At 45.5% G+C, this 26977-nt stretch overlaps 1 protein-coding gene across 2 annotated transcripts in view; it reads left to right on the top strand.

The window, feature by feature from the left end:
* Positions 1-26977, top strand: part of DYNC1H1 (dynein cytoplasmic 1 heavy chain 1) — a 415182-nt gene that overhangs the window by 250684 nt on the left and 137521 nt on the right. For both annotated transcript variants that reach the window (XM_030213839.1, XM_030213838.1), the window contains exons 51-53: positions 13066-13186; positions 14955-15150; positions 25880-25997. In XM_030213839.1, coding sequence (XP_030069699.1) covers positions 13066-13186; positions 14955-15150; positions 25880-25997 — 435 coding nt within the window. The remainder of the gene's footprint in view (positions 1-13065; positions 13187-14954; positions 15151-25879; positions 25998-26977) is intronic.

Genomic DNA, 26977 nt, shown 5'->3' with positions numbered 1-26977 from the left:
TCTTTACATAGGAACGGTCGGCAGGTCCGTTCCTATTGCTGGCGAAGCAGAGAGAGAGCAGAGAGGCTAATTGTTGTGGGGGAAAGCGGTGAAAAAGAGTGTTTGCGCCGGTCGGGGCTTTGAAATATGGCGGGCAAACTCCTTCGCTGTCGCGCGTGCTCGCGTCGGGGCATAGAGACGCCGGGAGGTCAGTGCCGGCTGTGCGGCGATCCAAAGCAGGTCGCGCCGGTGGCGGCACCCCCGGTGTTAATAGCGGAGGCCCCAGCTAGTTCGGGGGTGTCAGGAGTGGCAGCAACGTCGGCAGGGCCGTTTTCTACGAATTTAGTTTTGGCGGGAACGGCCGCCATTTTGGATTCCGCGCGTCCCGCGGAATCAGCTGTTTTTGGCCCGGCTGCTCCCGGATCGGCCCCGAAGTTGGCACCGGAGGGTCCAGGAGGCGTTGGCTTTCCTCCGGATTTTGTATGGACCCTGTTTCAAGCCTGGAAGGCGGGACCCCCACCTTTGGGGGAGGGGGCTAGTGCGGCCCCGGTTAAGAGGCCTCGTTTTGAGTGGGACGACGAGGAGGGATTCTCCCCTGTAGGATCTGAAGGGGCCTTGAGTGATAGCGCGGATCCTGAGGGGTTTGAGGGTCCTCAAGAGCCGGAATTGGTGGTCCCTGGGGAGGATCCTTCGGTAGTGAGAATTTTTCACAGGGAAGAGCTTGCAGATCTCATTGAGCAGGTTTCTTCCACCCTTAAGTTCGAACAGCCAGAGGCGGTTTTGGGGGAGGCTAGGCAGGTGGATCCCTTGGTTAAGGGGATCCAGCGGCAGGCTCGGTCTTTTCCCATGAATAAGGACATCCGGGATATGGTAGTTCAAGAGTGGCTTTCGCCGGATTCTCCCTGTAAAGTGTCTAAAGCGATGGCTAGGCTGTACCCGCTCCCACAGGAAGATAGAGATTCCTTTAAGGCTCCCACAGTGGATGCGGTGGTGACAGCAGTCACCAAAGCCACGGCTATACCGGTGGACGGGGGGACTGCTCTCCGGGATCCCCAGGATAGGAGACTTGAGGCCTTCCTCAAGCGGAGTTTTGATTTGTCGGCCCTGGCCCTGCAGGCCTCGATTTGTGGGGGGCTGGTTGCGAGAGCGTGTTTCCGTTGGGCCGAGAAACTCCTTGATGACTCCGTGGAGGTTGGGACCTCCGGGGTACAGGAATTAGCCAAATTGGAAATGGGATCCTCCTTTTTGTCTGATGCGCTTTATGATTTGCTCCGAGCTTCGGCCAAGAATATGGCTATGCTGGTGGGGGCACGTAGGGCGCTGTGGTTGCGAGGTTGGGTCGCAGACGCGGCCTCCAAAGCTAAGCTTTGTTCTCTTCCATTTAAGGGGGCCATGCTCTTTGGTGAGGATTTGGATAAGTTGGTGAAAGGTCTCAGCGATGCCAAGGCCCCTCGCCTTCCGGATTTTCGTCCTAAGGCGGCGTTCAGGGGTACTTCCTCCCGAGGTCGGTTTAAGGAGGCTCGCCGGTATAGGCCCGGGAGGTCTAGTGGGGCCTTTAGAGGTCGGTTTTTCCAGCGAACACAGTCCTTTCGGGGGAATCGGCGCGGAGGCCGTGATTTCTCCGCGGGAGGACAGGGAGGACAGGTTTCAGGGCGTAATTCACAATGAAGGTGTGCGGGTCCAGGCCCTGGTTCGGGTAGGGGCTCGGCTGAGTCAGTTTTACCAGGACTGGGCCCAAATCACATCGGATCAGTGGGTTCTCGAAGTGGTGCGAGACGGGTACGCTCTGGAGTTCGACGGCCCGCCTCCCGAAAGGTTCCTGGAGTCCCCTTGTCTTTCCAGACTCAAACGGGCGGCGGTGCGAGACACGTTGGCGCGGCTGATCAGTCTGGGGGCGGTGGTACCTGTTCCCGCCACTCAGCGCCGCTTGGGCTGCTATTCAATCTACTTTGTGGTCCCAAAGAAGGAGGATGCCTTTCGACCTATCCTAGATCTGAAGGCAGTCAATGCAGCCCTCAGAGTCCCCACTTTCCGCATGGAGACATTGAGGTCGGTCATTGTCGCGGTGCGGGAAGGGGAGTTTCTCACGTCTTTGGATCTGACGGAGGCTTATCTGCACATCCCCATTCGGGCCGCTCATCAGCGCTTTCTGCGTTTTGCGGTTTTGGGGAAGCATTTTCAGTTTTGTGCTCTGCCTTTCGGATTGGCAACGGCTCCGCGAACGTTTTCCAAGATCATGGTGGTAGTGGCGGCGGCCTTGCGGAAGCAGGGGGTTCTGGTGCACCCGTATCTGGACGACTGGTTGATTCGGGCGAAGTCCCAGTCGGAGAGCGAGGAGTCGACTGCTCGAGTGGTGCATTTTCTTCAGTCTCTGGGCTGGGTAGTGAATTTTGGCAAGAGTCACCTGGTGCCGTCGCAGTCGCTGGAGTACCTGGGGGTTCTATTCGATACCAGGAACGGTCGGGTCTTTCTGCCAGGCCCCCGGATTCGCAAGTTGCAGAGTCAGATTCGGCTATTTCTGTCGGAGGCGGCTCCGACGGCCCGGGAGTACCTGCAAGTCCTGGGGTTAATGGCGGCCACCATAGAGGTAGTCCCGTGGGCCCGGGCGCATATGCGGCAGTTGCAGTCAGCTCTTCTCAGGCGGTGGGCGCCTCTGTCGCAAGAGTTGGATGTACGCCTTCAGCTACCGGTTTCCCCACGCCGCAGTCTCCAGTGGTGGTTAGACCCAGGCAATCTACAGAAGGGAATGCCATTGGAGGCTCCGCAGTGGGTGGTTCTCGTCACAGACGCCAGTCTTCAGGGCTGGGGAGCTCATTGTCTCGGTCAGGTAGCTCAAGGACGCTGGTCTCAGGTAGAAGCTCAGTGGTCCATCAATCGGTTGGAAACCCGGGCCATTCGACTAGCGCTTCTGGCGTTTCGGAGTGTGCTGGGGCAGAAAGCTGTCCGGGTGTTTTCCGACAACGCCACCGCCGTGGCTTATGTCAACCGTCAGGGGGGCACAAAAAGTCAGGCGGTCGCGGAGGAGGCGGCGCTGTTGTGTCAATGGGCGGAGCTTCATCTTCTGGCGCTCTCCGCGGCACATGTGGCTGGAGTAGACAACGTGGAGGCAGATTACCTGAGCAGACATGCGCTAGACCCAGGAGAGTGGTCGCTTCATCGGTCAGTGTTCAATCGCATTGTGTCGGTCTGGGGACTTCCCGTGATGGATCTCATGGCAACGGCCCGCAATACTCAGGTTCAGAGGTTTTTCAGTCGCCGGAGAGATCCTCGAGCGGAAGGCATAGATGTGCTTCTAATGCCGTGGCCGCAGGAGTTGCTGTATGTGTTTCCCCCATGGCCGTTGGTCGGTCGGGTGATTCAGCGCATTGCTCGACACCCCGGACAAGTGATTCTGTTAGCCCCGAATTGGCCGCGTCGGCCGTGGTACGGAGATCTGGTGCGGTTGGCGATAGCGGATCCTCTGCCGTTGTCAGATTCAGGGGTGTTGTGTCAGGGACCGATAGTTATGCCAGATCCGGATCGGTTCTCGCTTACGGCCTGGCTCTTGAGAGGCACAGGTTAAGGAAGAAAGGTTTTTCGGCCAGAGTTATCGATACGATGTTGAGTTCGCGTAAGCGGTCCACATCGTTGGCGTATGTCCGGGTCTGGCGAGTTTTTGAGCATTGGTGTGCAGGTAGGCAGGTTCTGCCCTTTCGGGCGTCGGTGACAGATGTCTTGGAGTTTTTACAGGATGGTATGGACAGGGGTTTGGCCTTGTCTTCCTTGAAGGTACAGGTAGCGGCCTTGTCGTGTTTTCGTGGGAAGATCCAGGGAAAGTCGTTAGCTTCTAGTCCTGATGTGGTTCGATTTTTGAAGGGTGTTAAGTTACTGCGCCCGCCGCGGCGGCGGATGGTGCCTTCGTGGGATTTGAATCTCGTTTTGGATGCTTTGGTGAAGCCGCCGTTTGAGCCTTTGGTTTCTGTTTCAGATAAGGATCTGTCCCTAAAGACGGTGTTCTTGGTGGCTATTACTTCAGCTCGGCGGGTGTCAGAACTTCAGGCTTTGTCTTGTAGAGAGCCCTTTTTGTCCTTTTCCAAGGAGAAGGTTTCGTTGCGCCCGGTGCCGTCCTTTGTGCCCAAGGTGGTCTCAGAGTTTCATGTGAATCAAGTGATTTCCCTGCCAGTTTTGGGTGACTTGGCCGGGGATGCAGAGCAGCGTCGACTGGCTAAGTTAGATGTGCGCAGAGTCTTGCGCTGTTACATTTCCAGAACTCGTCACTATAGGCTTTCTGATCGTTTGTTCATTCTCCATGGTGGTGCAAGGAAGGGCGCGGCAGCTTCCAAAGCTACGATAGCTAGATGGTTGAAGGAATCAATTGCGTCGGCGTATTTGCTGAAGGGCCGCGTGGTCCCTAAGGAATTTTCGGCTCATTCTACCAGGAGTATGGCGGCCTCCTGGGCGGAGAGTAGTTTGATTCCTCCGTTAGATATTTGTCGAGCGGCGGTTTGGTCGTCATTGCATTCCTTTGTTAAACATTACAGGATTGATGTGCATGCCAAGGAAGAGGCAGGGTTTGGGGCTGCGGTGTTGACCTCGGGCCTACGGGGTTCCCGCCCTTAAGATATTACTGCTTGGGTACGTCCCATGCGTCTTGACCGGTCTGGAGGGTCGTGGAGGAAGGTGAAATTAGATCTTACCTGCTAATTTTCTTTCCTCTAGACCCTCCAGACCGGTCAAGGCCCGCCCTGTCTGTACTGTAGGCCAAGAGGTCTGTAGTCTGTTGTTCTATCTTGGCAGCTGTTGAGTGTGAATTCTATGGTTTCAGACTTGGTTTGGATAAGTCTGGTCAGGTGTGACCGTGTTTGTTAGTCCACCTGTGGAAGCACACACTATCTGAAGGACACAATGAAGGATATGAGGAAAGTGTCCAATTGACAATTACCACGTACGGGGTTATTAGTTCCAGTTGGTGTTTTGTTTTCTCTGCTTTGTCAGGGTTATACTGGCTAGTGAATGTACTGCACAGGTTATATATACAGTATTCAAAAGTTCAGTTTTTCTCAGTCTCCCTCTGCTGGTAGGAGGACATAACCCATGCGTCTTGACCGGTCTGGAGGGTCTAGAGGAAAGAAAATTAGCAGGTAAGATCTAATTTCACCTTATTCCAGGCATAGGGTGAGGCAAGGCAGAATGAGCGGAGCCTGGAGTTGGCAGTAGTGGAGAAGGGTACTGAGAGAAGGGCTTTGTCCTGTGAGCGTCCCTATCCGTTTTCGCATCCTGTTCAAACTTCTTCTACTAACCTATAAATGTATTCACTATGCTGCTCCCCAGTATCTCTCCACACTCGTCCTTCCCTACACCCCTTCCCGTGCACTCCGCTCCATGGATAAATCCTTCTTATCTGTTCCCTTCTCCACTACTGCCAACTCCAGACTTCGCGCCTTCTATCTCGCTGCACCCTACACCTGGAATAAACTTCCTGAGCCCCTACGTCTTGCCCCATCCTTGGCCACCTTTAAATCTAGACTGAAAACCCACCTCTTTAACATTGCTTTTGACTCGTAACCACTTGTAACCACTCGCCTCCACCTACCCTCCTCTCTTCCTTCCCGTTCACATTAATTGATTTGATTTGCTTACTTTATTTATTTTTTGTCTATTAGATTGTAAGCTCTTTGAGCAGGGACTGTCTTTCTTCTATGTTTGTACAGCGCTGCGTATGCCTTGTAGCGCTATAGAAATGCTAAATAGTAGTAGTAGTAGCGGAGGTTGCGGGCGGGAACATAGGGGGAGATGAGGGTGGAGAGGTAGTGAGGAGCCGCAGACTGAGTGCATTTGTAGGTAAGGAGGAGGAGCTTGAATTGTATGCGATATCTGATCGGAAGCCAATGAAGTGACTGAAAATATGAGGGGGGAAAAAGCCTCAAGGTGCTTGAGATCTGTACAATCTTCCAAGCATCAATCAATCCTGGTGACCAATTACTCAGTCTTAAGAGGATCTATACCTCATCATAGGCTGAAAAAACCCCCAACAATTCCCAGTACCAAATCTTATGAAATATTCAAATCTTTACTGAAATATCATGATCTTCAAACAAAAGTGATATTTAATACATGACTTAGCTTGCAAGTAGATCTCTTGTGATCTCTCGTGATTGCCACAAGCTGCTTGTTCCTATTGCCGACGTTGGCCAGCGTTTCGCTATAGTAGTCGCTGATTCTAGCTGCGTCAGGGTTCATTTAGGAAGGAGCTTAGTATCGATAAACACTGGCTTCACCAGCAATGCCCTTTGGCTGGCTACAGTTCCCAGGACCTTTTCAAAAAAACATTTATTCTTCAACAGTCTTCCAAAAGTACACACACAGGCTCAACACACAAGGTGAGGGAGCTATGTACCTGGGAGCAATTTATGAAGTCCACTGCAGTGCCTCCTAGGGTGCCCGGTTGGTGTCCTGGCATGTCAGGGGGACCAGTGCACTACGGATGCTGGCTCCTCCCACAGCCAAAGGGCTTGCATTTGGTCGTTTCTGAGATGGGCGTCCTTGGTTTCCATTATCGCCGAAAATCAGAAACAACCAAGTCTAGGGACGACCATCTTTAAGGACGACCTAAATTTCAGGATTTGAGTGTCCCAGACCGTATTATCAAAATGAAAGATGAACGTCCATCTTGTTTCGATAGTACGGGTTTCCCCGCCCCTCCACCGGGACGTTTTGTGAGGACGTCCTCAGCAAAACTTTGGCGTCCCTTTCGATTATGCCCCTCAGTGTTACTCATCAAATGCGTGAACTATCTTGACCCTTCACGGGCTGTGTTTCGGCATAAAAGCCTTCCTCAGGGGTCTATCAATAACATAAAAACAATAAAGAAACGTGCAGTAAAATGAATTGAATTAATGATTATATTAAATCAGAAAGTATGAAACAAGAAGCAGAGAGATAACAGTAAAGATAGTGCTCTTATGGAAAATGGGAAAAGTGAAAATGGGATAAAAATAAAGATAAACATGTTACTTTCAAATGCATGACGAAAAATAGGCTATAGGAAAGTATATATTTCAAACGTCAAATCATAGGACTGTCAGAAGATATGAATATAAAAGATAAAACTACATACTATATGTGAAAAATGATGGTATATGATGAGTGTGCTGACAGTAAAAATAAAAAATATGAAGAGAGGTAAAAAAAGTGATAGTGAGAAACAGTGAATGTGTATGAATGCATAAGGGAAAAAAAACTGATAAACTTGAAAAAAAAAAACTACTTAATATGCGTTGGCAATGCAAGGGCAGTAACAACCAGAGATGGAAGGGCATGACAAAAAGAGGATAGATAAGTGAATTTGTAAGTAAAAAATGTGTACAAACCCATATGCATGTGCATATACCTATAAAGTAACAGTAATAATAATGAGGAGGACTGAACTAGACCATATTGTGCCTTTTATAGACTGTTAATGCTGTGGCAGAAAATTCAAGTTTTAAAACTATGGGGTATGGAGACTAATAAAGTTTGCTTCTTCTTCTTTTTTTTTTAATTCTGTTTATCAATATCCCACAATTCCTCTTTTAAACTCAATCTTTAAGTTACCAAGCACAGAATAAAGTAATGTCACTTACCCACAGAAATGTCCTATTTACTGTCCTCAAAGTTGTACTTGTTTTTATTTTATTGTGTTTTTTTATAGATCCACTTTGGATAAAGGTGGTGTATAAATAAAATTCTAATGTACAAAAGTTTTGCTTAAAATGATAAAAGCACTATCTTTAGGTACTACAGAAGCTCCAGACTCTAAAGGAGACTTCCATTCCATACTAAAGGTCATGAGAATACACAATCTCTAGTTTCCAGTTTGCCAGGTTCTTTAGAACTTAAAACTTGACATATGGAAAAGTACCTACAAAGCACGCGAGAGAGAGTTTTATACTTCAGTAAGCCAAACATCAGCTGTTGATATAATCTAGATACAGATTGTCCTTCAACATCACCAAATATTCTCCCTTGAAAAAGGGTCCACTTAAAATGCCACTTACTTTTCATAAAGAATTTTACAATATAGAAAACAATCATGTCTCAAACTTACCTGAAGTAGCTCTTATATTGCAACATGTCTGACAATCTTCCAAATGGTCTCCAGAATCAGACTCTGTGCTGAGTTTCATTGTCACTGCTTTGGGTACTGGGGAAAGATGCCACAATGTGGAGGACATTCATATTCAATTATAAGGGTTTTCACATTGTGTTTTCATTGTATGTTGATGATGCATTATTTAACATGATTTATATTTGCTGATTTTTGTATTGTTGTCCTATATCCAGGAGTATATACTATTTTGGGTTTATAGTTGAAGTACCAATATGCCAGAAAGGAAAAGAGTTCCAACTTCCTCATTCCCATTCTTTACTTGAAGGACCTAAATTTATATGTCTAAGAAAAATTCAGATTTTATTTATTTATTTATTTATTTGTATCCCACATTTTCCCACCTATTTGCAGGCTCAATGTGGCTTACAAAGTACCGTATTGGTGATTGCCAATTTCGGTTAGAGAAATACAGAGTGGTATTGCATTAAAGTTATATAATTGACAGAGCGAATTAGATAGTCTAGGAGGCAGAGTTAAGTTTTGTCCAGATCTGGTATAGGTTTCGTTGTGTTGTAGGGTTCAGGTGACTAGGTTGGATAGTTATGGTATGCCTTTTCGAACAAATTGGTTTTTAATGATTTCCGGAAGTTTGTTAGGTCGTGCTTTGTTTTCATGACATTTGGTAGTGCATTCCATAGTTGCGTGCTTATGTAGGAGAAGCGGGATGTATATGTTGATTTATATTTTAGTCCTTTGCAGCTTGCGTAGTGGAGATTTAGGTACGTGTGTGCTGACCTGTTTGTGTTCTTGGTTGGTAAATCTATGAGATCTGTCATGTAGGCCGGGGCTTTGCCATGAATAATTTTATGAGCCAGGGTGCAGATTTTGAACGCAATTCGTTCTTTGATTGGGAGCCAATGTAAGGGTTTGGCGCTTTCATATCTTGTTTTTCCAAATATGACACCATATGCTTTAGTAGCTGCCCCCCGGATAGACTACATCCAGTTTCTCCTATCTAAAGGTGCATTCTCCAGATCTGCATACATGAACCCAATTGAGGTCTCAAAGGTTTATGAAGAGGCACTAGCATTTCCTTTTTCCTGTTGATTACTCTTAAATCACTGAAGCATCCTTTTAGCTTTACCATCACCTTACCTACTATTTGACTACCTAAGATCAATCGTCCCCAGGTCCCATTCTTTTTTGCACAGAACTTCACATCTATACTGAATTGCTCCTTTGGGTTTTTACAGCATAACCCTGCATTTTAGTATTAAATTTTAGCTGCCAAACTCTACACTTGCCAGGCTATCAATCCTGTAATAGATTTTGGTACCATCCACAAAAGTCAAACCTTTCTCAGCAGCTCTCTACAATGAGTAGAAGAGAGACATGCACTTAACATTAAGTGTAACATGCATCTGCATGGGCCACTACAAAATTATTTCTATTATGAATATTCATTGAAGATGTTAACCAGTATTATAGAATAGCGTTAAAACACTTTGGTTAATCAGAAGTGGAGGATAACAGTGGCAGCTGCTCAAAATGCAGCAGCTTAGGAGATAGTGGTTGAAGTAGAAGCAATGGCAGTTAGTAAAGCATAGTGATTCAGTGCCAAGAACGGAGACTGTACAATGGTTAACATACTCCTTTGTTATTATAGCCCTGACTGGTTAATATCCATGCAAACCTGTGTATTATTCAGAGCTACACAGTGCAGTTACAAATTTCCTTAACCCTCTGCTTAAGGAGAAATTAGATCTCACCTGCCAATTTGCTTTCCTTCCTTCCCTCTGGACTGGCCCAGGAACTGACTGATGGGTTATGCACTCCTTCCAGTTGGTGGAGACTGAGAACTCTGACTCTAGAGAGCCAATAAGAGCCCTGGCCAACTAGCCCTAGATTCAGTATATAGATAAAGCAGAAGAAGAAGGAGGAGGAAAGAAATAAAACTATTCTGTGCCTCCGGGAGTCTGAGTAGCCAGGTAATTAGAACAATAATGTGCCAGAAATTACACAGAACCACTGTGCTGCACATTCACAGAGATATCTGGCAAATTGCGCCTCTTATGTTTTTGTTTTTAAGAAACGCACAAAGCAGCGACATTCCAGAACCAATATGCAAAAGTAACCAAAAACAAAATCAATCAACAAACTACCTTTAATACTATCAGCAATGAAAATCAGGTGGGACCTGGGCCAGTCCGGAGGGACTAAAGGAAAGCAAATTAGCAAGTGAGAACCAATTTCTCCTTCCTTAGCGTCTCTCTGGACCGGCCCAGGAACTGACTGATGGGAAGTAAAGCAGTACTCTAGGGGAGGGCCCCTAGCAAGACTGCCGTGAGAACCCTCGCACAAACAAATTGCATCGTGACGACACTGCACGTCCAACCTATCTCAGACTACACCTCCCAAATTGCAAAAAAGTGATCTACAAGACTGTCCACTCTGCAGACTTCTCTTACCCAGGAAACAAATGGTGGAATTCCTTACCAACCAAAATAAGAAACATACAGGAATATACTAGATTCAGCAAAATCCTCAAATCGTTCCTATTCAAACAAACCCTCACAAAGAACAACTATATCTCAACTAATTATTACCTGAATTGGTTATTACTCTATTTACCATTAACTTTCTCTTTGCTTCATGTATAATTTCTCATTCATAATAGATTTTCTAAATGGTAAACATCCATAGCTATCGAATACCTGGCCACAATCCTGCCACTCCTGAGACAAAATGATCTGCTAGCTTTCCTGGATCTCAAGGATACCTACAACCCATATTCTTATTCGCCCAAGCCACTGGTAGTTTCTTTGCTTCACCTTCCTAGTGGACCACGTGCTCCCATTTGGCCTCTCCCCTTCACCCAGAGTTTTCACAAAATGTCTGATGGCAGTGACAGCAGAGTTCTGGAAAAACTGAGAGATCTGATGACTTATAGCTTAGGTATTGATAAAATTGGTTTTAATTTCATTTAAATAGTCTTTTCCCTTAAAATTTAATTGGTAGGGCCCTAGAGCGGTAATGAAAACAAAAAAGGTTTTAGATATTTAGGTTGAGAAAACTGAAAAAAAAAAACCATGGGATAGGCAACAGTGTTCTGTTGTGGATTGGGAACTGGTAAATAAAAAGAAAACAGAATATGGTTAAACAGATAATTCAGTGGAGGATGGTGAGTAATGTTGTGCCACAGGGAATCTGTACTGAGTCTGATGCCTTTAATCTAGTTATAAATGATCTGGAAATGGTAATGATTGAGATGATCAAATTTTCAGACAACACAAAATTTAACAACTTTGAATAATTGCATGCAGATTGAGAAACTTCAGGAGGACCTTACAAGAATCTAGATGACATCCCAGTATAAAAAGAAATCTGGGAGATTGTTGAAAGACTCCTGACAGCTAAAACTAAAAAGTCCTTCAGATCCAAATGGACTTGTTTTGCTCATTGGAGCAAGGAAAGTAACATAAACCTTATCCCTTGCCCAGTTCAGGATGTTCTAGCTTATTTTCTTTAATTAGGGCCTCAAAACCTCTTCTCTGATTTCATCTTATCTGAATTGGCATTTCATGTCATTGTTGAAGGACAGACCATTCTTGCTACACCTACCATTGTATGAAACATGTGGCTGACTTGGATCTAAGCATTGTTCTGGCACAGCTGTTTGAAAACCCTTTCAAACCTATGAGGCAGGCTACTTTTAAGCATCTTACATGGGAGGAGGAGTTCCTAGCCACTGTGAAGTTGGCTACACGAGTTAGTGAAGTGCAAGCTCTAGTCCAGGGGCGAGCAGCCACGATCCTCAAGGGCCACAACCCATTCAGGTTTTCAAGATTTCCACAATGAATTTACATGAGATTGTTTGCATGTACTGCTTCCATTGAATGCAGAGATCTCATGCATATTTATTGTGGAAATCTTGAAAACCCAGCTGAGTTGGGATCCTCGGACCCTGATTGTCCACTCTTGCTCTTGTTTGTTGTCCACCATACACAGTTCACACATAAGTAGTCTGCCCACTCATCATAAATGCCTTTCAAGTAGTGTCAGAATTTCATATCAATCAATCCATAATTTTCCCAACCCTCATTCCACTAAGGTAAAAGATCCTTCACACTCCTCAGATGTTGACTAGCTTTATTATGTTACCTCAAGCTGCTGCTTCCTGAGCGTCCCTCCAGATCGACAGAGATAGAATGGATGGGTTATGCATGCCTGCCAGCAGGTGGAAACTGAGACGTATTCTTGAATGAGCCTATAAATACTCTTTATAATCCCCCAGCAGACCAGTATTAACATAACAAAGCAAGCCTGTTCGCTCTTTTAAGACTGTCCACCACCATTGCTCTAGTGGCGCAGCAAACTTATCCATTGCGGACGGCCCTTAGCTCCATTGTTAGCAGGTGGGCCTGTATTTCCCTTGCTTGCCTATAGTTAGACAGCAGGGAAATTCACACCTTTTACCAAGCCACCATCCCTTCATCTACCATGTGAAATCAAAGGGTGTTTAATGAGGAAGAAGAATGAGCAACAGTTGACACAGGAGCACCCACATATTCTTAGGGGCCCTTACAGGTTTATGAACTGCATATAGGATCCATCCAGAGGATGTCACCAGCAAGTGTAGCCGCATTCCTATGTTGTCTACCTCACCCATGAGATTAGCTCGTTATAAATTCATATGCACCCATGCAAAGTTTTGAAGAGCCATTTACGCCTGCTTCAGGAGTGTATATATCTGCCCTTACCTTTAAGAGACAGATCGTGGTTTTATTTTTTTATTTTTTTTTGGAGGGGTGAGTAGGTTTAGTAGGCACAGTGTGTGCCTTCACACTCTAGGTACTTCTGTCTTGGTGAATAAAGCTATATTGAAACCACTCATTCATTAATTTCTAGCATGAATTACATATTTCAGTACTTTAAAAAAAACTACATTTTGTGAAAAACAGCTTCAGAAACAATAGTCCACTTCTTTAGCCTTTTTTTTTCTCTCCATATTTTTGAAGGTGATGAGCCAGGAAATTCAAGAACAACTGCACAAACAGCAAGAGGTTATTGCAGACAAGCAAATGAGTGTGAAGGAAGATCTGGATAAAGTTGAGCCTGCTGTTATTGAAGCTCAAAATGGTGAGCAAATACAATACAACTGGTCTTTTTTTATCTACCTTGTTCTTGTTAGTATTGCTATGTGTAAATATTACATTCAGATTGTAAGTACCTTATTAAATACTGCATGTTTGAATCAGTAAGTGTACATAAGTATTGCCATCAAGCCCAGCATCCTGTTCCCAACAGTGACCAATCCAGGTCACAAATACCTGGCAAGATCCCAAAAAAGTACAAAACATTTTATGCTGCTTATCCTAGAAATAAACAATTGTGCCTGTGCTCTGTCGAGCATCAAAATATAACAAAATATTTAAACACACATGAATACAAGTGTATTGCTTCTTCAGCTTATTGAGAGTGGAGTAGTCTCATATATAACACACGATAAAGATTATTTGATTTTTCACCCAGTGACTGGGTGTATTATCTGTGTGTATTGTCTAATCATTGACTTAACCTCCACCACCCTTTGCTAATCTTATATATGAAAATATATTTCTGTTTATCAATATGCTATCATCTAATTTTATGCAGCACTTAGCTTGAACAAGTTGGTGCTCTTAAAACCCCGACAGGTCCCCGTTTCGTGGCTACTTTTTCAAGGGGGAGTCACCAGTTCTAAAACCAAAAACAAGATGCAGCACAAAGTTACTTACAAAATTGTTCTAAAAGGCATATTAGTTGTATAATTACTTGTATTCTAAATAAAAATGCTGGTGGAGCACCCACATATTCTTAGGGGCCCTTACAGGTTTATGAACTGCATATAGGATCCATCCAGAGGATGTCACCAGCAAGTGTAGCCGCATTCCTATGGAGGTTAAGTCAATGATTAGACAATACACACAGATAATACACCCAGTCATTGGGTGAAAAATCAAATAATCTTTATCGTGTGTTATATATGAGACTACTCCACTCTCAATAAGCTGAAGAAGCAATACACTTGTATTCATGTGTGTTTAAATATTTTGTTATATCCTAGAAATAAGCAGTGGATTTTCCCCAAGTCCGTTTTAATAATGGTCTATGGACTTTTCCTTTAGGATGCCATCACAACCTTTTTTTTAAACCCCGCTAAGCTAACCGCCTTTACCACATTCTCTGGCAACGAATTCCAGAGTTTAATTACACGCCATGTAAATGAGTTTATCTTGTTGGGCAGACTGGTTGGACCGTACAGGTCTTTATCTGCTGTCATTTACTATGCTACTATGTTACGTTGAGTGAGGTAAACTTTTCTCCAATTCATTTTAAATTTACTACTTTGTAGCTTCATTGCATGCCCCCTAGTCTTAGTATTTTTGGAAAGATTAAACAGTATTTTCAGTATAATCAAAATGTATCATCGTGGATAGAAAAACATTTAGAAAACAGAAGTGTCCACAAATCTTTAGGGACTATGGCAAAAAAAAAAAAAAGTTCACTTTTTCTCTTGGACTTCTGCTCTCTTGTCTGTCAGGTTTTTTTCAATGTAGCTTTTTTGTGCTATTTTTAGGTTTTGATCTTAACTTTTGCATTTTTACACATTCTTTTCCTCCTTGTCGCCTCTCTTCTTCGGAAGCAGGGAGTAGTACATGTGTGAACCTTACTACTAGCTTGATTTCTGTGATAGATTAGATTTGGACATCCTAATAGTACAAAAAAAAGTTTAGATTTTTCAAAATGTACTTTTTCTCTCTCCCAAACAATCCTATTTTCATTTACTGTTTTCTTATTGTACTGAATTTGAGTAATGCTGTGACCCTTTTTAAATAGTATGCTAAAATGTAATTCTGTGATTTAGCTGTGAAATCAATAAAGAAACAACACTTGGTGGAGGTTCGCTCTATGGCTAATCCACCTGCAGCAGTGAAACTTGCACTAGAATCCATCTGTCTGCTGTTGGGTGAAAGTACAACAGACTGGAAACAGATACGTTCCATCATCATGAGAGAGAACTTCATCCCAACTATTGTGAACTTTTCTGCTGAAGAGATCAGGTGAATGAGTTAATTTCAAGTTGGTGAACTTAATGAAATTGTTCATTGAGAAATGCTGTCTAAAAAATGGACATGTATGTTCTTTCAAAAGATTTGTGAATTTTAAAATGCCCACAGTTCAAAAGAAAAGGAGGGTAATTGTCCAGTTATTTATTTGTTTGGTGAGTGGACCCAAATAATGTTGCTGATGGGTGCTGTACATAGTGAGGAAAGGCCAGATGTTTGGAGTTTCTCAGATTGATTTATAGTTTCTCCCTGTCACACATTGGGGTTTGTCTTTCAAATTAGGCTGCAGGGGGAACAGGTACTTGGTGTATGTGTGTACATCTGCTTCGGAGCAAGTTCGAATATGCCTGCAGAAGTTGGGCTTGGGGCCATTCAGAGTAAAAGCCTTATGGACTTTCCCTCCTCTGACCAGACTCCACCACATTTTTGACATGGATAAAAGTACTTATGCCATGATTAGCATAGAAAATTTAATCCATAGTCAGCAGGGTGTTTCCAATGGGTAAATACCCCATGGGGAAAGAATTAAAAACGATCTCCATGTCTGATAGTTTAAAGCACTATAACCTTTTCAGCGCTGCTCCTAAACAGGATTTTACAGTGGTTTGACATACCATAGAAAAAAACACAAGTATCTCATTTCATTTTTGTGCCTCTTAGGAGATCCTTTTTTGCTAAAAGCATCATCCAAACACAAACCTAATGGTAAAATTTTTTTTATGCATGTAAACAATGAACTAACTTGGGGAATTGGCTGAATTAAGAACCCTGGGTCAGTGCTTCCCACTCATGGAGGCACATCTTGCTAGTTGGGTTATCGAAATTACCGCAATGAATATGAATGAGATTTTACAATATGTATACCTGCTGACTAAGTGTTCCTTCAACAAAGGGTTGAGAAACATTGGCATAAGTGGTCAGGAATTAGTTTAACTGAAGCACTGAATTTGGGATTGATGTGGTTCATTCTATTTTGAGTAAACTATTGCTATACAGAAGTCCCTTTCCTTTTTGTCCCTATCAGATCAGTCAGAACCAATGGTTGCATCCCTTAACCAGAAGATAGGAAACAGAGTCAATCAAACTGGAAGCCTGCCCTAATAGGGCACTGTGGAGGTAGAGCCCTTCAGTATTACTGTCTTCAGCATTTGGGTGATGAATATTCTGTGTAGAACAGGGATGTCCAACTCTGCCTTTTTCTTCAGGAAACTCAGTAGCACAAAGAGGAGTTTTGGCTGGGAGCAGCCCTACTGTAGGGCTGCTCCCAGCCCTACAATAAGCTGCTCCTTGTTTGAATCAAGAACAGTTCTTCAGCATTGGGTTTCTTGTCTTTTGAACTGCCAGTTGCTGCATGTGGTTTGTGCAGGAATGCTCTTTTAGCCATGGCAATGATATTTGCAAAATGGAGTTGATTTCTGAGTGATATTCCCACTGTAAAAGCCATAGGAACCCTTCAGAATATGCCATGATCGGTCTTCTCTTGATGCTGGCAGCGAAGGTACATCAGCAAGGAGTCACCATTCTGCTTCAGAGGTCTTTGTCCTTCTGCAGCCGTGGACACCTTTCTTTATGGGCAGAGTCCCCTACATCTGAGCCTGTGGGAAGATTGGCCATTTTAAGATTTAGCTGCATCTTCTCATTGCCAAGCAGAGGCTGAGGTAGATTTGGAGAAGCATGTCTTGTACAATCCACTTGAGGCTCTCAGTCCCTTAGGGGCAGTAGGTAGAGAGGCCCTTGGAAGGGGGCCCGGTTTTCTCACAATTTTGTTTTATTACATAAAGGTTTTCTTTAGAAACTCTCAGGGTGTTCCTCTCCTACTGCAATAAGCTACAAGGGATAGAGTCAGGGGACCCTAGTCACCCTAAGAGTCTAGAGCCACTAGTTGCCTGTGTCAGCAGAGGTTTTGGTTTGGGAAAGTGTCCCAGTGTGGGATCTAGAATAGCTTCTGGATTGGGTCCTCTGGAGGTCCTTAGGTGAAGGATTTGGTCCTCTGGAGAAGTCTGTAGGTGAAGGTGGTGATCCTTCTGTAGTTAGGCTCTTCTGAAGGGGAGGAGCATGCTAACATTATTGCTTAATCTCTTTGGAGGCTTCAAGTATCTCGGATACCATGGTACTTCAGTTATTTCTTCTGGTGACCCTATCTTTTGAGGAATTTGTAAGCTGCCTAGGGCTTTCCCTATTCATTGAGCAAGTTAAGTCTTAATATCTTCAAAGTGGGAAGCTCCAGAAGCTGGACTTAGAGCTTACCCATAGCTCTGCCAAATCTGTGTCCTGGTTCATGAGGTGAAAATCCAAGAATTGGCTAACATGAATGCCTTGATTACAGCAATTATCTAGAACACTACTATTGCAGTAGAGGGTGGTACTGCCTTCAAAGATATTCAGGATAGGAAGCTGAAATCTGCCTTGAAACAGGCCTTTGTTGTTGCTTTGGTTCTCCAGGCAGAGATGTGTAGTGCCTGTGTCTCTAGAGCTTGCATTCGCTGAGTTTAGCATTCCCATTTGGAACTCTTGGAAGACAATGTGAATATTCCTCTGGAGTCTGTGCATTTAAAGGCAGGGCTGGATTATGTGCCTGACGCTTAATATAACTTCAGTTTTAGTTACTGTAGTTCTCTGGTTATCTCAGTCTCTGCATGAAGGTGACTTTGGCTTCAGAACTGGTCTGTGGATACAGCTTCTAAAACATCTGTTTCCTTTTTAGGGGAGATTTCTGTTTGAGTAGAATCTCTGAAACTTGTAAATGATCTAAGGGAACCTAGGCCTCGGCACTTTCCAGAGGAAAAGTCAAGGTCTTCATGCTCTGTTTCTAACCAGTTGAAGTTTTGAGATGTAAAGCATTAAAGGCCACAGAGGTCTGGTTCATTTAAAATTTCCAGATTTTGCTTTGTCATCCTTTCATATGCAGAAGAGGTGCAGCTCCTGGGCCAAGGGGTTCTGGTACCTCCCAGACTGTAAAGTGAAATGAGGTGGACCCCCTCCTTGCTAAAGTATCTGGGCAGCCATCTATCCAGATTTTGAGAAGTGGGTTGAAATTATTTCTGACCAGAGGATCTTATATGTTAGTTTGGTTGCAAGCTGGGACTTTCCTGCCAGCTTGCAGATTTATTTTTTACCTTGTTGGGCTGCAGCCAAATTTCTACTGCTCCACAGAACCCTTACCAAGTTGTTGGAGTTGGGTGCAGTGGTTACTGTTCCTGGGGAGAGGCTGGTGTTCAATTTACTTTGTGGTTACAAAGAAAAGAGGATTTTTTTGCGACTAATTCTGGATTTGAAAAGTGTAAACTCAATGCTAAAAGATTCCTTATTTGCAAATGGAAATGCTTTTTGCTATGGTGAGTTTCTCACATCCTTAGATCTTAAGGAATCCTATCTGTGTGTTCCAATTTGGCTGTCTCATCAGAGGTTTCTGTACTTTATAATTTTAAACAACTACTATCAGTTTTAAGCTCTTTCATTTGGGTTGGCTACCTCAATAAGGACCTACTCGAAAGTCATTGTAGTAGTTGTTGTGAAATGTTAGTCCACCCATATCTGGACAGGACTAATAAGGGTCAACTCGGCAGATGAGTAATGGAGTCACTGCGTAAGTAGTGCAACTTTTTCAATTTCTTGAGTGATAAACTTCCAGAAAAGCAGGCTTGTTCCTTCTCAGAGTCTGGCGTATTTGGGAGCTTGATTTGACAGAAGTTTGGGGAAAGTCTTCCTTGGTGCTTAGTCTTCTAAATCCTTGGTAGCAGAAGTCAAGTTTGTGAGATTTCATACAGTTACCAGGGTCCATGGCAGCAACCATAGTATCTTGCGAGCATACCTGTGGATGTGGTCCCCTTCAGTGTCTGTTTTAAGCCATTGGGCAACTTCAGTTCATTTTGAGGTTTGTCTTCCTTGGACTTTGGCAGCCAGGGCCAACTTGATCTGGTGGTTTTCTAAGGACAGTCTCTCAAGACTGGAATTGCCTACTTGAGTCATTCTGATCAGACGCCAGCCTAACAGGTTGGGGGGCACATTGCCAGGTTGGTTGGCCGAAGGTTACTGGACGAAGCGAGGCAGGCTAATCGATTTAATCTGCCAGGAGATGAGAACCATTTGAAGAGCTGAAGAGGCATTCAAGACGTTATTGTTCAGCAAGGCAATCGGAGTATTTTCCAGCAACACCATGATGGTGGCTAATGGGCAAGAAGAAATGAAAAGTTCAGCAGTGGCACAGGAGGCTGCCATGCTTGTTCATGCATTTTCTAGTGGCGATCTCAGCAGCACACACAGCAGGAGTTTGAAATGTACAAGTATATTTCTTGACATCTTAATAATGGAGTGATGGGGTCTCCCATTCATGGATCACATGGCCACCAAGCACAGTGTGAAAGTGTCCGGGTTTTACAGCAGGAAATGAGAGCTGGGCTCAGTGGGTCTGGATGCTTTACTTCAACCCTGGCCTTGAATGGCACATACTGGGGTGGGTTTTGCAGAGGATTGCTAGTCCTGGCTTGGTCACGTTAGTAGCACTGGACTGACCCAGGTTGCCTTGGTATCGCAATTCAATTTGTTTTTATTTCAAGGTCCAGTTGTAACGGAGGCTCTGTCTTGTTTTGTGTTACAGCCTAGCCCTTGAAAACGCTAGGTTATGCTAATGATGTTATAACCCTTCAAGCAAGGAATAGATCTACCTTGGTAGCATACACGAGACTTTGGAGAGTGAGTCCTGGTGTTCTCAAAGTGGTATTGCTCTACCTGAACATCCAAGGCCCAGATTTTGGCCTTTGTTCAAGAGCCTCATGAGTGATTTGGCTGTCAACTCTTTCAAAGTACATGTTTCAGGTTTTATATATTTGATACACTGCCCTTAAGAAAAATGTTTGAATGGTTTACAATAATTATACAAAGTTCTGAGTGTGCTCTCAGTGAGATTGGGGAGGCTGATCTTTTTGAATGTTCTCAGGAGAAGGATAGCTTGATTCCCGGGGAGGATCCCTCAGTGGTCCGAAATTTTCATAGAGATGAGCTTGCGGAGCTTATAGATCAGGTGACTTCTACTCTCAGGTTTGAGCAGACAGAGGTTCCCGTGGGAGAGGTGAAGCAGGTGGACCCCTTGGTCAAGGGCATTCAGCAAAAGGCACAGTCCTTTCCCATGAATAAGGACCTCAGAGAGATGATTTCTCAGGAGTGGGTGGCTGAAACGTTTCTGGATGATTCGGTGGATGACAGGACCTCTTGTGTACAGGAGTTAGCCAAGTTAGAGATGGGATCGTCCTTTTTGTCCGATGCGCTTTACGACTTGTTGCAAGCGTCAGCCAAGAATATGGCCCTGGTGGTTGCAGCATGTCGTGGGGAGTTCCTCACTTCGTTGGATTTGATGGAAGCTTATCTGCACATTCCCATTCGAGCGACTCATCAGCGTTTTCTTCGTTTTGCTGTCTTAGGGAAGCATTTTTAGTTCTGTGCGCTGCCTTTTGGCCTTGCGACAGCTCCCTTTATTTTTTCCAAGGAGGTGGTGGTGGTAGTAGCAGCAGCTTTGCGGAAGCAGGGCATTTTAGTGCACCCTTATCTCGACGATTGGTTGATCTGAGCCAAATCAAGGGCGGAGAGCAAAGCAGCAACTTCTCGAGTGGTGAGTTTCTTGGAGTCCCTTGGTTGGGTTGTGAATCTGGCCAAGAGTCATCTGAGTCCGTCGCAGTCTCTGGAGTATCTGGGGGTCCTTTACAATATGGTAAGGGGCCGTGTGTTTTTACCACCGCTTCGGATCTCCAAGTTGCAGGCACAGATTCGTCGGCTTCTTGCGGAGAGAGTGCCAACGGCCCGTGCTTACCTTCAAGTACTGGGGATGATGGTGGCGGCCATAGAGGTAGTTCCATGGGCCAGGGCGCACATTCAACATTTGCAGTTGGCTTTCCTGAGCCGTTGGTCACCACAAACACAGGATTTGGAGATGCAGTTGCCTCTGACCAGGGTTCCCCGTCTCAGCCTGTGGTGGTGGCTCCACACGCCAAACCTGGAAAAGGGGATGCCTTTGGAATCCCCGGAGTGGATAGCTCTCACCACGGACGCCAGCTTGGGAGGCTGAGGAGCTCATTGTCTCGGTCAGGTAGCTCAAGGCTGGTGGTCTCTGGAGGAAGCGCAGTGGTCCATCAATTGGTTGGAGACACGGGCCGTCCGCTTGGCCCGTCAGTTCTTCCAGGATCTGCTTATTGGCAAGGCCGTCAGAGTTCTCTGTGACAATGCCACGGCCATAGCCTATGTCAACTGCCGCCGAGGAGGCAACGGAGTTTTTTTCGCTGGGCTGAACTTCATCTTCAGGTTGTTTCGGCGGGGCACATGGCCGGAGTGGACAACGTGGACGCGGATTATCTGAGCAGACATACTCTGGATCCCGGAGAGTGGTCAGTTTTCTCTCACATTGTGCTGGAATGGGCTCTTCCAGTGATGGCTCTCTTGGTGACAGCAGGCAGTGCACAGGAACAACGCTTTTTCAGTCGAAGAAGAGATCCTCGGGCAGAGGGGATCGGCGCGCTTCTTCTGCCGTGGCCTCAGGAGTTGCTGTATGGCTTTCCACCTTGGCCTCTGGTCGGTCGAGTAGTTCAGCGCATCAAGCGTCACTCAGGTCTGGTGATATTGGTAGCCCCGAATTGACCGCGTCGTCCGTGGTACAGAGATCTGGTGCATCTACTACTACTACTACTTAACATTTCTAAAGCGCTACTAGGGTTACGCAGCGCTGTACAATTTAACATAGAGGGAAGGTCCCTGCTCAAGGAGCAGAAGCAGATCCGATTCCATTGACAGAGGCAGTATTATTGTGTCAGGGTACGATTGTGATGCCAGACCCATCTCCATTCTCACTTATGGCTTTGCTCTTGAAAGGAACAGGTTGAGGAAGAAAGGTTTTTCTTCCAGGGTCATCGCTACAATGTTAAGATCCAGCAAACAGTCCACTTCTCTGGCATATGTACGGGTATAGAGGCTTTTCGAGCATTGGTGTCAGGATCGGGCATATCTCCCCTTTTGCACTTCGATCATGGAAGTGTTGGAATTTTTGCAGGATGGTTTGGACAGGGGTTTGGCCCTGTCTATCTTGAAGGTGCAGGTTGCGGCCTTGTCTTGTTACTGGGGAAGGATTCAAGGGAGGTCCTTGGCTTCTGCACCTGATGTGGTCCGTTTTCTGCGGGGAGTTAAATTGATTCGTCCTCCTTGGTGTTCATTGGGCCCCCCGTGGAATTTGAGTCTTGTTTTGGATGCTTTGGTGCAAGCGCCATTTGAACCTTTGGAGATGGCTTCTTGCAAGGATCTTTCCCCTAAAGCGGTGTTTTTGGTGGCCATTATGTCGGCACGGAGGGTTTCGGAGCTTTACACTTTGTCTTGTAGGGCTCCTTTTTTGTCTTTTTCCAAAGAAAAGGTTAATTTAAGGCCAGTGCCATCTTTTTTGCCTAAGGTAGTTTCTGATTTTCATGTGAATCAGGTGATTTCTCTGCCAGTTCTGGGGGATAAGGCAGGAGATTCAGAGCAGCGTCATTTCACTAAATGTTTGGCGGGTCTTACGTTTTTACCTGAAGAGAACTCAGGAGTTTCGGGCCTCGGATCGGTTGTTCGTTCTCCATGGCGGAGCTAAGAAGGGGGCAGCCATGTCCAAGGCAACTATAGCCAGGTGATTGAAGGAGGCAATTGCCTCTGCCTATTTACTGAAGGGCCATGAGGTGCCTCGGGCTTTTATGGCTCACTCCACTAGGGAAGTGGCTTTCTCCTGGGCGGAAAATAGTATGATCCCTCCACAGGATATTTGTAGGGCAAAGGTTTGGTCTTCCTTACATTCCTTTGTAAAGCATTATAGGATTGACGTTCATGCGAGTTTTGGTACAGCAATTTTGACCTCTGACCATCGGGGGTCCCGCCCATAGATGTTTTCTGCTTTGGTACGTCCCATGCGTCTTGACTGGTCTGGAGGGTCGCTGAGGAAGGTGAAATTAGGTCTTGCCTGCTAATTTTCTTTCCTCTAGACCTTCCAGACCGGTCAAGAACCCGCCCTGTATAGAGGTAAGGCCATGAGTTGTTCAGTTTGTTTTCTTCTTTTGAGCCTGTTTTTTTTTTTTTTTTTTTTTTGCTGCAGCTGATGATTGTTTGTTAGGATTATTCAGGCTACAGTTGCCAGGTGAAGATTCTGGTACTAGTCTGGTGCAGGTTTGGTTGCGCATTGTGGCCAGCCTGTGGAAGCACAAACATTCTTGGTTTTGAGTTGCCACTTAAAGGGTTCTGTGAGGTTGTTTGGTTTTTCTTCTCTGCTTTATCGATATACTGGCTAGTTCAGGTTCTGCACAGGTTACATATACAGTGTTTAAAGTTCAGTGTTTCTCAGTTTCCCTTTGCTGGTAGGAATGCATAACCCAAGCATCTTGACTGGTCTGGAGGGTCTAGAGGAAAGAAAATTAGCAGGTAAGACCTAATTTCACCTTTTCGTACCTTTGTAGTGATTTTATTATTCCAATCATCTTGTTTGGTTCTGCTTTCCTCTGTGTGTGCTCTTAACTCTGTTTCTAGGGTTTCTTTTCCATTTGCTACTTCTTTTCTCATATCCTTCCCTATGTCTGTTTGACTTTGATCTTTCACGTTCAGATTTTTTCAATTTCTTTGCCTCCTTCTCAAATCTTTCATGGTTTCTCTCTTTCTTCCCTTCATGTGCAGCCTGTCTCCCTTCTTCCCCTCCCTTCATGTGCGGCATGTTTCCCCTCTTTCCTTCATGTTCAGTTCTTCTCCCCGCTTCCCATTCCTTCTCTTCATGTGTAGCATGTCTCCCCTTTTCCCTACCCTATATGTGCAACATGTCACTCATTTTCCTCTGGTATTGTCTCTCCTCATCCTTCTTTCCCCAAAGGTCCTGGCACCTCTCTCCTCCTCCCCACTAAGTCCAGCACTTCTTTCCCTCTCCACACTCCCTGTCTTCTTTGCCCACCTCATTGGATCTATCTGTTCCCTAACTGACCTCCCTGTCCAATATCGCTCTCCCTTCTTGCCCCCCTCCTCTGATGCAACACCTTTCTCCCTCCTTGCCCCCCATTCTCATTCTCACACCCCTCCAATCCAGCACTCTCCCTGATTTTCAATCCCACAGCCCCAGCATCTCCCCCTCATTCTCAGTTCCACAGCCCAGTCCAACACCTCTCTCTCGTTCTCAGATCCCTATCCCCAACATCTCCTCTCATTCTGAAACCTCCCCAGCCATCTCCCTTTCATTCTCAAACCCCCAGCCCCAGTCCAGCACTTCTCCCTCAATTCTTAAACCTCCAGCCACAGACTAATACACCCCCCCATGGCACACCAGTTGAAAAGCGCTGATTTAGCAACTGTCAACATAAGCCAAAAAAAAAAAAAAACTTGATACAGCAAAACAGAATATATTGAGAAATTATCATAACTCAAGTAACATCATTACATCATTCCCTTCCTTAGACCACAAAAACAAGGGGGGAGGGGAACAAAATACAAGGAGATCATTTAGGAAAAAAGAACTGAAAACAGGAAGTGGTTTTTGGGGCTTCTGTGCTTAGAGCAAGGATCTCTGACTCCCACCACATACTGTTATGACTGGAGAAATGTGAGCCCTTGTGCCCCGACTGGAGTGACACCGCACTCGGTCAGGCAGCCAGACAAACCCCTAGCTTCACCTGGGGAGCGACCGCCGTTCCCTGGGAGTTGAGCCCCCAGGTTCAGGCAGCTACCAGGACTTCTGGAACAGGCGGGGTTGAACGACCACTGACCAGACAGGCAGGCGAACAGACACAGTCCAAAAGCCAGGTAAATCCGTAGGGCAAAGAGTAGTCAAAAACAGTCCAAGGTCAAGGCAGGCAGCAAAACAAGCGAGGTCCGGGAAACAAGCCGAGGTCTGCAACACTGGAACTGAAAGCAAGGAGCACCGGTGTGGACCTCAAACACAATTGAGGCCGAAGCATCGAAGGACTAAAGGCGCAGGGCCTTAAGTAGTGGAGGATTTAGGCTCAAGCATGTGCAGCTAATTCAAGATGGCTGCCCCCATCATCAGAGGTGCCTATGTCCAAATATGGGCTTCCTGAACTCCAAGATGGCTGCCCCCTCCTGTGCTAGCCAAGATGGCTGCTGCCCTTGATCCAACCAAGATGACGGCTGCCAGAAACAGGAAACAGAAACGGACCCATCCTGGAGAAACCACATCCAAAATAGCCGGCTATCTCAGCCGGACCGCACCTCGCCGGTGAATCGGCCGCGCAGGCCTTGAACCAGGTGAGGAACATAACACATACACGGGAGCTTTGATGCATACCATTGGTTCTGGACTGGTGTGGTAGGGACTATAAAGATGATGAAGCTCGGTCTTACCTGTTAATTTTCTTTCCTGGTTTCTTTCAGACTAGTTCTGGGCGCCCACCCCCCCCACCCCCCCACCCCCAAATAAAATTTGTGCTTCTGTTGCAGTGCCTATTTTTATGAGGTTTGATAGCATAGTTCATTCCCAGAAGTTGGGGGTTTTATTTTTGAATTCTGAATTCCCTTTTTATGGGGAGGAGGGGGATGGTAGTTCATAGGATTTCTCTCTATCAGTAATGAAGGACCTCTGCCTGCAGTTTGACATTGAAGGTAAGACCAAATTTGATCCTTGTAACATGTTCTAAAGAATCAGCATTCCATATACTATAGTAGATGCTTTCAGTTTTGATCTCTCTGCAAAAATGTTTATAATTGAGGATTTTTTTTTTTTTTTTTTTAGTGATGCAATTCGGGAGAAGATGAAGAAGAATTATTTGTCAAATCCAAGTTACAATTATGAAATTGTAAATAGAGCATCATTGGCCTGTGGTCCAATGGTAAAATGGGCAATTGCACAGGTAATCTCATTAATGTAATTTTAGGCGCTTAAAAAAAACGTGGATATTTTATGTGCTTGTCATAGATATGGGGGAAGGGACACTGTTAACTTAGTGTCCCTCCATACTGGCCCAGAGAATGATGGGTTGTGCATGCCTACCAGCAGGTAGAGACTGAGTATGTAAATGTTTTTTGGTTTTTTTTTTTGGGGGGGGGTTCCCATAAGTGAGCCAATAAGTATCCTGCACATCCCTAATTAGACTCAGTATTCAGTCTCCAGCAGGTGGTAGACACAGTGAGCCCTTCAGTCTGATTTTTTTTGTTTTCTTTGATTTGATCTGTTTCCTTCCTTAAAATAAATACTAACCAGAACGCCGAATGGGAGGATTACTAATAGGCTTCTGGTGGGTAATGCTGCCTTCCTGTGCACAGTTTGCGTTACTGAGCTGACTTATGCAGGTCACCTAGGGGCCATGTTGCTTTCCTGCCATGAGCTCTGAAAAGCTCCGCTGATGTGTATCATGCCAATGTTGGGGCCTACAAGTCTTATGCAGCTTCGGTGGCAGTGAAGTCCTTGGTGCTGGGGGAGACCACTTTGCCTCGGGGGTTCAGGGGAGCCCTCATCTGGTCTTATGGGAGCGGAGTTGGCAGTGCAGAAACTTGCGGTTCCCATTTAGTGGAAACTGCCACCATTTTGGATGTACACACACTGGATAGGGAGCGGCCAATGCTGCTGTCTCCACAGACCTCGGCGATTCCAGCAGAGGCTGTGGCAGGGCAGGGTGGAGCCCTTGAGATGGGATTCCCTCCTGAGTTTGTCCTGGCCATGTACAAAGTCGTTTTGCTGAAATAGACCCAGCACTCAGTAGACCCGGAGTTTGGCCCGTCCAGAGGGACATCCTTGCTGGCCAAATGCCCCAGGCTGACTTGCAAGGAAGAGGATTTTTAAGACCCGGGGCGTTTCTGGGCTCGGACTTCTGTTTGGGTGATGACATAGTGG

The sequence above is a fragment of the Microcaecilia unicolor genome, chromosome 9, assembly GCF_901765095.1.
Source record: "Microcaecilia unicolor chromosome 9, aMicUni1.1, whole genome shotgun sequence".
Lineage (NCBI taxonomy): Eukaryota > Metazoa > Chordata > Amphibia > Gymnophiona > Siphonopidae > Microcaecilia > Microcaecilia unicolor.
Note: the sequence above shows the minus strand (reverse complement) of the source record. Positions and strands in the feature narration are given on the sequence as shown.